Consider the following 14,260-nt stretch of genomic DNA (forward strand, 5'->3'; position numbering starts at 1 on the left):
CACTTGGTGTAAGAGCTACGGCATTGGTAGACACAAGGCTCTACAACAGAGTATCTATATAACAAGGTTGAACGTGTCTTCGTCCCAAAGGATATATCTGAGGGGGGCTTTCGTTACCTTCCTGTACATAAGTCATTGAAAGGTAAGACAGCATTTAAGGTAACATTACTCTGAATTGTATAATTCTTTAGGTTTCCTGCGGCCAGAAGAACCGTAAAGTGTTTGAAAAGCCTAATTTTATCTTCCTCCTTGAAGCCAAATACATTTACATCATCCCTCAACCCGATGTTGAAGAATTTGTTCAGGTTGAACCTTACGTGTACACTGGCATATTTTTTGGGTAATATTCTGTCTGTTGATGGGGGTGGGGGGGTGGATCGGGGAAGGGAAGGGTTGAAGGGGGAACAAAGTATTCGTGATCGTTCCCAGGGTTTGCAGCGTCAATTGAGACACTGTAACCTCGGGCCGTGCCATTTGAAATGAATCAATCCAACGTGACGCCTTGCCGCCTATACAGTTAACACAAAGTTTGCTGCTGTCGTCAATAACTTGAGTCAGAGTAGGATATTAATAATATTTGCAACAGTAAAAAGAAGAACACAATGGTGGTAGGAAGGGACCGGCCCAGCCAATCGAAAGGCGAGGGAAAGGTTGTGAAAACTGTATTGGTACTTGGAGGTCCATCTTGGTGATATAGGAAAAATATGTAATGTGTCCGTTTGTGTGTATTTACTTGTGTGAGTGAGCACGGAAGTAACTTCTAACCATAAAAATGGTGAGATGTTTCTTGGCATGAGAGGAAGTGCGTTGGACGTCAAACGTTCAAAAGTCAACTAACGAAAAACATCAGACTCTGCAAGTTATCAGCGCCTGGAAAACGACAATGGTCACGTGTCCACAAAGTCAAACCTGACTAAGTTTATGCGAAAATCAATCTTGGTATATTTTCACATATATTAGTTATAAAGACAAACTGTAAGTATTGCAGTGGGTATATATCTAACAGTAAATTTCACACAGTGGATGTTATTTACTTTCATTCTGTGTGAAAGGCCCATGAAGTTTAAGTTTCAATATGGTGTTTCGAAAAGAATCATACTTAAACCGTAAGGCTCGTGTACTTCAGATTTGCTGGTTATATGACGATGTAGTTTGTTTCTTTCCATTTACAGAGGTAACTATCAACATTCGTTATGACGTCAACATTGTCCCACGTGATATTGGCGGATGGCAGCAAGATTCCTAGAATTGGTCTGGGTACATGGTTGGTATGTATTAGAAGTGTGTAATTGTGGTATGGTACCGGCGTTATTCCTTTCCCGTATGTTATACTGATGTGGCATATCTTATATTTTCCAACTTCTGCGTTGGTTTTGTATATATATATATATATATATATATATATATATATATATATATATATATATATATATATATATATATATAATTGAAAACAGTGAAAAAACTTCCAGCCTCCACCGGGATTCGAACCCTAACCACTAGGCTATGGACGCTGATTGTATGTCCACAGGTTCGAAACCGGTAAGGAAGGTCGTAATTTCACTGTAGGCGTTTGTCACCTGTATCGAACAATACTAGTTCTGTTTTTATGACATATTCGCTTTACTCTAGAGATGAAACATGATTCTAACCAACTCGAAGTCATTTGTGATTCCTAAAGCCGGATCTCGAAATAGATACTTTGAACAGACGTTTGTTTATGAAATGGAGGTAAACGACAAAGGCAAATGAATATATAATTGAAAACGTAATGTGTTGGAAAATCCAGAACAGTGAAAAAACTTCCAGCCTCCACCGGGATTCGATATATATATATATATATATATATATATATATATATATATAGTCTTCTTTTTCTTTTTTTAAAGTCAAAACCTGGTGACGTGAAACAAGCAGTCAAATCGGCTATAGACGCTGGGTACCGTCACATAGATGGAGCATACGTTTATAGAAATGAAAAGGAAATTGGTGATGCCCTTAAAGAAAAAATGGATGAAGGAATTATTGAACGGAAAGATATTTTCATTACCACAAAGGTATGAGTACTTGGTTACTTTAGATGACGCTGGGAGAGTTGCGTCAACCGCAAAGAACCTACACCTGATTCCAACTATCCTACCCATCCACTCTCCGAAACGTTTGGGAAGGAGGGAGGGGAAGGGGAGGCTAGAGAGTCATGGGATTCCTACAAAGAAGTGATAATCATATTAGTTATTGGATTAATCCAATTATTTCTTTATAACGGTAAGAACTATTCAAGATGAAAACCACCACCATAGGCGTACGAGGCGGGGGGGGGGGGGGGCAGGGGGGCAGACTGCCCCCCCAAATTTCCAGAGGACAAGAAATTCGGGCAAAAGTCCTGAAAAATTCGGGCAGCCTAAGAGGAGAAAAAAAATATATATATATATATATATATATATATAATTTTTTTTTAGGCTGCCCGAATTTTTCAGGACTTTTGCCCGAATTTCTTGTGCTCTGGAAATATATGCAGTAGCTTGCCCGAATCTTTTCAAATTTTTGCCCGACAATTCCATGATTTTCTTTATTTAGCATCATGATGCCCGAATATTTCCGTGTAACACCACCGTAAGCGCAGTTCATCTGGGCTACCACGCTTTTTGCACAATCAATTTTTTTTTTAACTAATCAATTGTATACCTGGACCAAGGTCGGCGGAACCGGGGGGCGGGGGTACAGGGGGCACGTGCCCCCCACTTTTCCTCAGGTTAAAAATGTGCCTTTTTTCTACATAAAAATTGAGGTGCCTCAAGTTAGCAAGAGGCCAGGGAACCAGAATGAACACTCGGGAAGGGCCGTTGTCACCCACAAAAAGAATGCAAGTGGCAATGCGACACATTCGCCTAGCGGCTATCCAAAATCAAAATGCAATGTAAAAAAGAAATACTCCAACCAACTAATGATGCAGAACAAGTTTTATAAATTCAACCTCTTAAGTGAATAGGTATTTATTGAGGAGGAACTTTCTCCTTAAAATAATAAAAAAAAGGAACATGCAAAATAAAGGTTACAGCGTTCTGTAATACTGCTTAGGAACACGTAGGCCTCCTGAATACTTAGAGATAACAGATTGCTTTGGCGCAATCTTTACCAGAGGATAACATATACTAGATTTAGCTTAACTACTGAAAAGGTTAAGACTTTCCAAAGTTTTGATACCCCTGGATCTTTTTCAATTGCGAGAGAGCAAACTGGCACGTATAAATTTAGTCTTAATATATATTAATTGGATATTCTTTTCTCTATAGAAGAATGAGATTACCTCTTCTAGTCTGAAGAGCTTTCCCCCCTTTACATCATGAAATTCTGATTTAACATTTATCTTAAAAAAAAAATGAGTTCTGAGTTGTCACTATGACGAATATTGCCTAAAGGTGTTGACAATACTTGTTGACACGTGGTTGCTGATATCAGGTTGTGGTAGGTGTTATAGTCGGTGATAAAACTATCCTCAAAAGCTTCCGGTCTTCGACCCAATGTGAGAGGAAAGTGGCACTGTATCGGAACAAAATACACAATCAGATTCTCTGATAATACTTTGTCCAAATACAATATACTAAATATGTTGCATAAATTTATAATACAAAATTTGTAACAATAAGCCATATATGAATCTTGAACAAAGTTTAGTTTGTTCCACATACAAACAAAAAATTGGTTAAACTCAAACATATATACATTCCTACTCCAAAGCTATGGTGAGCACATCATAACTCTCCTTTATGCACACTAACCTCATGTTCACTCCACTAAACATATAACCCCTCTCTGCCAAAATCACTTGAATTAATTTGTAATGCTATAAAAGTTACCATCACTATTACAATCATAGCAAACATCCACTTTCTTAAGGAAAGTCAATTAAGGCGTGACTTTTACTATCCAACATAATGAAAAATTACTACACAAAATTAAACTGACTTTTGTGCACCTCCAAAAGTATACAAACTTTAAAGTGGTTGCATCCCAAATATTACATATACAGAACAGATTAATATAACAAGTTTCTACTTACAATGGTTCCAGTTCTTAAACTGTCAGACGAGCTCTGCAATACAGCTTTACTTTATCCGGTCAGGTGATGTACTTCCATCCCAACTCTGCCGACAAGCTGCCCTATCCAGAACACTAAATATTGTGTGATACTGGAATCTCCAGGGAAAAATTGTGTTTCAAGCTTTCACAGTTAAATGCCAGATATTAATTAAAGTATGCCAGCCCAGGCTTCAATACAGGTATCCTATATATAGGATCCTGTGCCCCATGATATGAAAATCACAATATTGTAGCTCCGTCTTTTTCAGCTAAGAGATATAGCAGGACTCAATCCGATGATGGTATTTTGGAGAGTGAATAAAAATCTTATCCAACACTCACTTCACTGGCTGTATGTGATGTCACACATAATTAATAGTGTATCAATTTGCATAACTTGGCAATACAATACATTGTCATCTTGACTATGTCCTGCCCTGGTAGGTTTCTTTTGTGTGCACTAGCTATGCTATGCTACCCTGTACCTTTGTATTATATACTCAATTATGCTACCTTGTATTTTTGTAGTGAATAGAGGGATTAGGGTTTATGTAAATTGTCCTACATCCTTGGATACTACTTTCCAACATCAACAACAACCAGCATTGACTAAAGTCAAAGTTACTAAAAAAAAACTTTCTAAAATAAACAGCTGACAGATTGACTTCTTCTGTCATACAAATACAAATTAACTAAATTATACTATTCTAATGTGACAATTAACTCCCTCCTTTAATAAAATGTGTCTAACACATTTATACACATCTCACATTAGGATATTTGTTTCAGCCTATCCTGCACTGAAATCTCCTTCAATTTCCTCTGCTTCTCCCTAAGCTTCCTGAAATCACACATTTCCATACACTATTGGAAATGAATTTCTTACAGCTCTTTGCTGATGAAGGATAAGAAATTGGCTTGCATTATTTCTGTACTTCTACTCAAGTAGTCAGCCCCTACATTATCGGCTCCCTTTATCACTTGGATGCGGTAACGATATGGCTGTAATGCCAGTGCCCACCTCATTATCCTTCCATTTGCCACTTTCGACTTCCGAATGCATGTCAATGGTTGATGGTCTGTCTCTATTACAAATTCCTTGCCATAGAGATATGGCTCAAACTTGAGTACAGCCCAGACTACGGCCAAGCATTCTCTCTCCATCACTGAGTATCTCATTTGACTCTTGTTCAGCTTTTTGCTAGCATAGGCTACTGGAAATTTTTCACCTGCAAACTCCTGAAGAAGGATCGCACCAACTCCTGTATCCGAAGCGTCTGTCCGAAGTGTGAATTCCCTGTGGAGGTCGGGGAGCTGAAGTATCGGTGAGCTTGCAAGCTTACTCTTCAGTGTTTGGAACGCCTGTTCCTGGCTCTCGCCCCATCTAATCACGTTTGGTTCCCCTTTCTTCGTACAGTTAGTCAGTGGTACTGCCACGGCTGCGAAGTTTGGTACAAACTTCCTGTAGTAACCTACCAACCCTAAGAATGATCTCACTTGAGTCTTTGTAGTTGGTCTCTCTGCTTGCTGAATGGCTTTAATTTTGTCAGGTTTGGGCTTTACTCTACCTTCTCCTATAATATGTCCTAAAAATTCCACCTCATTGTACCCAATGAAACATTTTGTAGGTCTAGCCGTCAAGTTGGCTTTCTTGATTCTTGTGAAGACTTCTTTTACTCTCTGGAGATGTTCCTCCCATGTCTGAGTGTGTATCAGGATATCATCTACATAACTATGGACATTCTCAATTCCTTTAAGAAGCTTCCTCATCACTCTGTTGAATGTAGCACCAGAATTCACAAGACCAAATGGCATCATATTGAACTCGTATAACCCATCATGAGTCACAAATGCTGTTAATGGCTTCGACTCTTTTGCCATTGGGATTTGCCAGTAACCTTTGCTCAGATCGATTTTACTGAAGTAGCAATCCTTGGATAACTTTGCAAAAATCTCTTCCTGGTCTGGAACAGGCTCAGCATCAAACTCCGTGATCATGTTAATTTTGCGTGTGTCGCAACAGGCCCTCAAAGATCCATCCGGCTTCTTTAATGCTACCAACGGACAAGCGTATGGACTTTTGCTGTGCGATATTACGCCCATCCTCAGCATACTTTGGATCTCCTTGCGGATATCATCTCGAAGAGCATGTGGTATTGGATAAGGTTTACTCCTTATAGGTGTTGTATCGCTGACTTTGATGACATGTTCACCGAGCTTTGTCTTCCCCGGTAGGTCAGTCAAACTGTCTTCAAACTCTGTCAATATTTGTTGTACCTGTTGACTTTTTGTTTTTCCTAATTGTCCGCTGATATTCACATCAGTACTTCGCTCCTTCTGAAACATAGGTGGAAGATGTATAAGATCATCTGTGAAAAATGATTTGAGTTCAGATATACCAGATTCCTCTTGTGGTTCATCTTCTAGAACCGATGTGCAGACAACTTCATACATACTTTGTATTGGCATCTCGAACATAGTAGCTGCCACTTCACGTCTGTTATATTTCTTTAGCAGGTTGGCGTGAAATGTTTTGACCCTATGGCCAAAGTCTATTTTGTAGTTCATTGTACCAACTTTCTCCACTATTGGAAATGGTCCCTTCCACTGCATAAGTAGCTTGTTCTTATCAGTGGGGAGAAGGAGGAGGACTTCTTCTCCTACTTTCATGTTTCTTACTCTTGCTTTCTTGTTGTAGTACGTTTTGTACCTTTGTCTAGACTTCTTGAGCTCCTCACGTGCTAGTTGACATGTTTGCTCCAAACGTTCCTGTAAGTCCAACACGTACTGGTACACAGTCTTCGTCTCACTTACTTCTGATTCGCCGGTCCATAATTCCTTAAGAATCCGCATAGGACCACGCACGGTCCGCCCATATAGCAGTTCAAATGGCGAGAAGCCTGTGCTTTCCTGTGGCGTTTCCCTGTACGCAAACAGTAGGGGATCTATATATCTGTCCCAATCTTTAGGCCTTTCATCGCACATCTTCTTTAACATTGCTTTCAATGTGCCATTAAATTTCTCTACCAACCCATTGCACATGGCATGGTACGGAGTCGTGGTTAATCGGCGAATTGACAATAATCGGCTAACTTCTTTCATGACGCCAGAGACAAACTGAGATCCTTGGTCAGTTAATACTTCTTTTGGGAAGCCTAATCTTGAATAAATTCCAAGGAGTTCCTCAGCTACTGACTCAGCTTCAATGGTTTTCATTGGTACTGCTTCTGGGTATCTAGTTGCGTAGTCAACTAAAACCAATATGTATCGATGTCCACGCTCTGTGGCTGGCTTGATCGGTCCTACTAAGTCTACTGCTACCCTTTGAAATGGTACTTCAATCAGCGGCATACTTCCTAATGGTACTTTAGTAACACGACCTTTAGGGAGGGTTCTTTGGCATACATCACACGACTGACAATACCTGGTAACGTCTGCTTGCATTCCAGGCCATGTAAAGTCACTCATTACTTTATCACGCGTCTTTTTGGATCCTTGATGACCCCCTAGAATCGATTCGTGTGCTACCTTTAATACATGATCTCTGTAGTCAACTGGAACTACTACCTGCCTAAATCTGTTTCCAAATTCCACTCGAGGAGAACTAAATTCTCTGTAGAGAATGCCACTGGACTTCACATATAAATATGTACTCCCATTTTTACTCACTTTATCATCTCCTGTTTCGGCTAACTGTCTGATTTTTTCCAAGGTGGGGTCCTGTTGTTGCTTTTCACGTAGCATGTCTGCAGTAACCTCTTCACCAATCGGGGACGATACCTTTAACTTTTTAAAGGGCTTCTCTTTTGCTTTGCTCTGACTCCTTGTCTGTGCTGCGGCAACTGTATTTGGGTCATCATCATTCCTTATTGCCATAGGCTTGGTTACATTTGGTGGTGGTTGTACTGGTTGATCCTGTGTCTGTGACTCTTCCCAATTCGGGTCTGGATTGGTAGGTTCTCGTACACCTGGGGCATTCCCTAGAATTAAATCATAGACTGGATCATTCATACACAAGGCCGAAACTGAACCTGAGAAGTATGGAGTATCCACGAGTATGTTGGCAACGGGATATTGTCGTACCGTACCGTCAATCAGGATGCAAGTTTTAACGTCACCTGTCATTTGGCTGGGCTTGACGTACTGAGATCTTACAACTACACCACTGCATCCACTGTCCCGTAATACTTTAACACTTTGATTCCCTATCTTACCCATTTGAACAGGCATCGACGATAAATTCTGATCTTTACATGCGGCTGTAACTTGAGTCAATACAGTTAACTTGTGACCACAATCTAATGTGAAGAATCCCTTCTTACTTGCTTGGAATAGATGAGGATCTGGCTTTACCATCATGAATGCCCCAATGTCTGTACATGCACCGCCAGTTTCCTTTTTGTCTGGAAGGTTCTGTTCGGTCAAAGTTGAGGCGCGTTTCTCCATCATGTCACTAAATACATCTGTCATAAGAGCCATGGTTTGCATTCGCTTTGTCCTACAGTCTCTTGCAAAGTGGCCTGGTTTATCACAAATATAGCATTTCCTGGGTTCACTTCTCTGCCCAGAATACGTTTTCCCTTTCTGATTTTGTTGCTGGAACTTCTGATTGTGATTGTGGAATCTTCCGTTGTTACGATTCTGGTTCCTCGTGGAATTACTGTTTTGAGTACTTCTACTATTCTTGGAGTGACCAGGATACCAACCTCCATGTGCTTCTACATATTGATCGGTAAATTCACCCATTGTTGTGATGTTCTTCGGCTTTCTTTCTTTCAGAAATGTTTCCAAATCTTTGCTACATGAGTTCAAGAACTGCTCTCTCAATATTATGTCTTGGAGTTGTTCATAAGTAGTTACTTCCTCTAATTCCATCCATCTATGGAGATAATTCTTTAATTTTGTGACATACTTGGTTCCTGTATCTTCATGTGCAGGTCTAATATCACGAAATTTCTTCCTAAAACCATCGGCTGTAAGGTGGTGTGCACGTAATAAGGCTTGCTTTACCTTGTCGTAATCTTTGGAATCCTCAAGTGAAAGTGATGAATATTCAAACAATCCACAACCTTGAATAAGTGCTGAAAGACTTGTGGCCCATACAGTATCCCTATCCCAACCTTGCAATGTGGCATAACGTTCAAATCTATTGATATATGCATCAATGTCGTCTTTCTCTTGGTTGAATGGTGGCAGTTTAGGTGGTCTACTTCTTGCTGCACTACCATTACCATGATAACCTCCATTGCCTATCTGTGCTTGTGCCGCAGCTTGGGCTTGCTTTGCTTCTTCTATCTTGAGTTGTATTTCTAACTGCTTTGCCTTTTCTCTTTCTATCTTTTCTTGTCTCTGCCTATCTTCTTCTTGTTCGTGTGCATCAATCGCCCTTTGCTTAGCTCTTCGATCTCTTTCTTCATCTCGTTCTTGCTTAAGCTTGTCCCTTTCATCATCTAAGAATTGTTTTAGTTCTACACCTTTGAGACCTAACTTTTCTCCGATTGACACAAGTTTTTCTAACTCTAGTTGACTAGTCATGACTAATGTATAACAATGACAATGTATTGAAACCAATTACTGATGCCTGCAGTTTAGTTTAGAGTGCGCGCAATTTATAGTTACATCCGACAACAATGTAATTTCATATCATAGGTAACACAGTTGTACGATTAAACAACAATGATACACTAATTGTGTAAGTGGATTTCACGTCTGGCATAAAACATGTAAAATACAAAACCCAATTAACTACTTGCCAACCAACATTACGTTAGATGTTGCTTCAGTTCTTGTCGGGACCGCCAGTAAGACGCTAGAATGGAAGTACACAGGTAGACCGACCAAATAAGAGCTGCTCTTGCGGAATTCGTCTGCGAATACAAGTAAATACAAACAATTAATATACATATAATTCACAGGTTGAATTTTATGACACCAACCAGTTATGTATTTTTCACTTCTGTCTAAGAAAATGCTTATGCTTAAATCTTGGATAGAATTCCCGGACAGGCCCCCATTTAATTGTCACCCACAAAAAGAATGCAAGTGGCAATGCGACACATTCGCCTAGCGGCTATCCAAAATCAAAATGCAATGTAAAAAAGAAATACTCCAACCAACTAATGATGCAGAACAAGTTTTATAAATTCAACCTCTTAAGTGAATAGGTATTTATTGAGGAGGAACTTTCTCCTTAAAATAATAAAAAAAAGGAACATGCAAAATAAAGGTTACAGCGTTCTGTAATACTGCTTAGGAACACGTAGGCCTCCTGAATACTTAGAGATAACAGATTGCTTTGGCGCAATCTTTACCAGAGGATAACATATACTAGATTTAGCTTAACTACTGAAAAGGTTAAGACTTTCCAAAGTTTTGATACCCCTGGATCTTTTTCAATTGCGAGAGAGCAAACTGGCACGTATAAATTTAGTCTTAATATATATTAATTGGATATTCTTTTCTCTATAGAAGAATGAGATTACCTCTTCTAGTCTGAAGAGCTTTCCCCCCTTTACATCATGAAATTCTGATTTAACATTTATCTTAAAAAAAAAATGAGTTCTGAGTTGTCACTATGACGAATATTGCCTAAAGGTGTTGACAATACTTGTTGACACGTGGTTGCTGATATCAGGTTGTGGTAGGTGTTATAGTCGGTGATAAAACTATCCTCAAAAGCTTCCGGTCTTCGACCCAATGTGAGAGGAAAGTGGCACTGTATCGGAACAAAATACACAATCAGATTCTCTGATAATACTTTGTCCAAATACAATATACTAAATATGTTGCATAAATTTATAATACAAAATTTGTAACAATAAGCCATATATGAATCTTGAACAAAGTTTAGTTTGTTCCACATACAAACAAAAAATTGGTTAAACTCAAACATATATACATTCCTACTCCAAAGCTATGGTGAGCACATCATAACTCTCCTTTATGCACACTAACCTCATGTTCACTCCACTAAACATATAACCCCTCTCTGCCAAAATCACTTGAATTAATTTGTAATGCTATAAAAGTTACCATCACTATTACAATCATAGCAAACATCCACTTTCTTAAGGAAAGTCAATTAAGGCGTGACTTTTACTATCCAACATAATGAAAAATTACTACACAAAATTAAACTGACTTTTGTGCACCTCCAAAAGTATACAAACTTTAAAGTGGTTGCATCCCAAATATTACATATACAGAACAGATTAATATAACAAGTTTCTACTTACAATGGTTCCAGTTCTTAAACTGTCAGACGAGCTCTGCAATACAGCTTTACTTTATCCGGTCAGGTGATGTACTTCCATCCCAACTCTGCCGACAAGCTGCCCTATCCAGAACACTAAATATTGTGTGATACTGGAATCTCCAGGGAAAAATTGTGTTTCAAGCTTTCACAGTTAAATGCCAGATATTAATTAAAGTATGCCAGCCCAGGCTTCAATACAGGTATCCTATATATAGGATCCTGTGCCCCATGATATGAAAATCACAATATTGTAGCTCCGTCTTTTTCAGCTAAGAGATATAGCAGGACTCAATCCGATGATGGTATTTTGGAGAGTGAATAAAAATCTTATCCAACACTCACTTCACTGGCTGTATGTGATGTCACACATAATTAATAGTGTATCAATTTGCATAACTTGGCAATACAATACATTGTCATCTTGACTATGTCCTGCCCTGGTAGGTTTCTTTTGTGTGCACTAGCTATGCTATGCTACCCTGTACCTTTGTATTATATACTCAATTATGCTACCTTGTATTTTTGTAGTGAATAGAGGGATTAGGGTTTATGTAAATTGTCCTACATCCTTGGATACTACTTTCCAACATCAACAACAACCAGCATTGACTAAAGTCAAAGTTACTAAAAAAAAACTTTCTAAAATAAACAGCTGACAGATTGACTTCTTCTGTCATACAAATACAAATTAACTAAATTATACTATTCTAATGTGACAGCCGTTTCCGGCCATCTGAGGGGTTTGTAAAACCAAAAATTTTCTAGTACGCTCCGCGCCAACCGATGGTGGCGCTCCGCTCAGATAGTCGTGCAGACAACTTTGCAAATCCTGGCTAAGCCCGTGACTTTTAATGTATTTCTGTGGGTCAAACTCAAAGCTATTTCGAATGGAAAAAATTTGTTAGGATATTAACAAGAAAAAAACCTCTAATTCGGAAGATTCCTGCATTAGCAACTAACATGATTTCACCTCATTTTGTCTCAAAAGAAAACTTGTTCCTTGTTTCCCAATTTGCGCATTGGATATCGCAGTGCTAGTATGTATATTTTCCTTTAGGGGGGGGCGTTAATGGAGTGATGTGTATACACAAATAAGATGATACAATAAGAGTTATAAAGGGTACTAAATATAAGGCTGCATCAGTCCAATCCATATTCTGCAAAGTGCCTTTTGATGTCGGTGCCCCCTCCTCCAGATTAAAAGTGCTTCCACCACCCTTGACCTGGACATCCCCAACATGAGTATATAAGAAACATTTTCTTTTTCATGGATGGTGGGGGGGGGGGGTAGTGCCTACAAGCCTAGAAGTACAGGTTTATCATATTCTTTGTTATATTTTATACTTTTTTGTGAGACAAATTGCAGTCTCATCCGACACAGCGACATTATCCCGCCTATGTGTCGTTGAACAATGTATGTTTTTCTGGAGGTAGCTGAGTACTGTGTTAAAGTAATAAATAAGGTAACTAAATAGGAGCTTTAAAAATATACTGTCCAATTTTTCCCCTTCAAAGTGATGTTACCATTTTTTCTTCTTCTAATTTACCAAATTTTTGGGGAAGTGTAAATTTCTAAAACGTGAGATTATAAAAATAAAGAATGTTTAGATGCAACTTGCAAGGCCTCAGAAGTGCCGTTTCCGGCAATCTGAGAGGCATTGTGTGCCAAAAATTTTCTTGTACGCTACGCGCCAACCGATGGTGGCGCTCCGCTTAGATAGTGTCACGGGAACTTTCGGGCACAAAAAGTTCTGCCCCCCCAAACTGAAATGGTCCCGTACGCCTATGACCACCACCACCAAAAATAAACATCAGCAACAACAAAGACAGAGCAAAACACTTAAGACAAATTATGAAAATCACGAAATGAAATCAGATGGATAACATTTTCTCCCATTTCTCTTGACGTCAACGTCTTTTAATTCGCCATCTCAATACAATTACAAGATTCGGCTTCCTAATATATTATGTTGATCGTTATTTTAAAGTTATGGGGAACTTTCCATCGTCCTGAGAATGTAGAGCACGCCCTCCGTCTGAGTCTCAAGGCACTTCAGTTGGACTACGTGGATCTCTACCTGATGCACTCACCCATGGCTTTGCAGGTGAGTATCGATGGTAACGAGGTGCATTGAAGGAAAAATAGCATTGTAAATAATAATGTATCAATTGTTCCTACACATCATCGCAACCAATTTATTATTAAGGGAAAGGGCGGGAACAGAACGCTTTTTATCTGGAAAATGAAAAAAAAAAACGAAATGATTTGAGAATTTTATTTCAGACAATTCTAATAATTGAAGCATACCCGATAACATTATTGAGGGCAGGCTTTCTTTATTTTCAGTATATCGATGATGCCACAGTTTATCCGATTAAGGACGGCAAAGCGCTTCTTGATAATACACCCTATATGGATACATGGAAGGTAGGTTTATGAATATTCATCATTTAAAGAACGACAGTACCATTCTATTCTTGAGTAGTCTGTCTGTTGAACATCCGGGGGTTTTCCGTGACCTTAGGTCAAATCGCAGCGAATGGATTGAAACACCAGTACTTGTGCACACAAAAGTCAACGTTAAAATATATAATTGTACATAAATATTGCGAATCAGTGAGATTTTCAAACTATAAAGAAACCTTACCCTTTCGGAACGCATCAAGAAATGGGAAAACGGTGCATGCGAAATTGACAATGAAGTGAATTTTGCTGTTGTTGTTGTTGCTTGAACAGGGATCGATGCAGTGTCCTGAGGGTTACAAGAACTCCGCTCTATCAACTGAGCTATTCTGCCTTTGGTTGGTGGGTGATACCCGTATATAGCCATGCATATCTCAGTCTTGTTAAGATCCTAGTATGCTGTAATAGTATACTATAAGCAACTGCTTCAGCATATGCCGACCGAAACCAACTATATGTTA

General features: G+C 39.0%; 1 protein-coding gene across 1 annotated transcript in view; it reads left to right on the plus strand.

Annotated features, from left to right (window-relative positions):
- The window catches only part of LOC139976056 (aldo-keto reductase 1B-like), a 20,461-nt gene continuing 6,201 nt past the window's right edge, over positions 1 to 14,260 (plus strand). The window contains exons 1-5 of the mRNA XM_071984503.1: positions 1 to 142; positions 1,173 to 1,268; positions 1,890 to 2,057; positions 13,324 to 13,440; positions 13,683 to 13,763. Of these exons, the coding sequence (XP_071840604.1) occupies positions 1,194 to 1,268; positions 1,890 to 2,057; positions 13,324 to 13,440; positions 13,683 to 13,763 (441 nt within the window). The 5' untranslated portion in view covers positions 1 to 142; positions 1,173 to 1,193. The remainder of the gene's footprint in view (positions 143 to 1,172; positions 1,269 to 1,889; positions 2,058 to 13,323; positions 13,441 to 13,682; positions 13,764 to 14,260) is intronic.

This window comes from Apostichopus japonicus, chromosome 1 (assembly GCF_037975245.1).
Source record: "Apostichopus japonicus isolate 1M-3 chromosome 1, ASM3797524v1, whole genome shotgun sequence".
NCBI classification, from domain to species: domain Eukaryota; kingdom Metazoa; phylum Echinodermata; class Holothuroidea; order Aspidochirotida; family Stichopodidae; genus Apostichopus; species Apostichopus japonicus.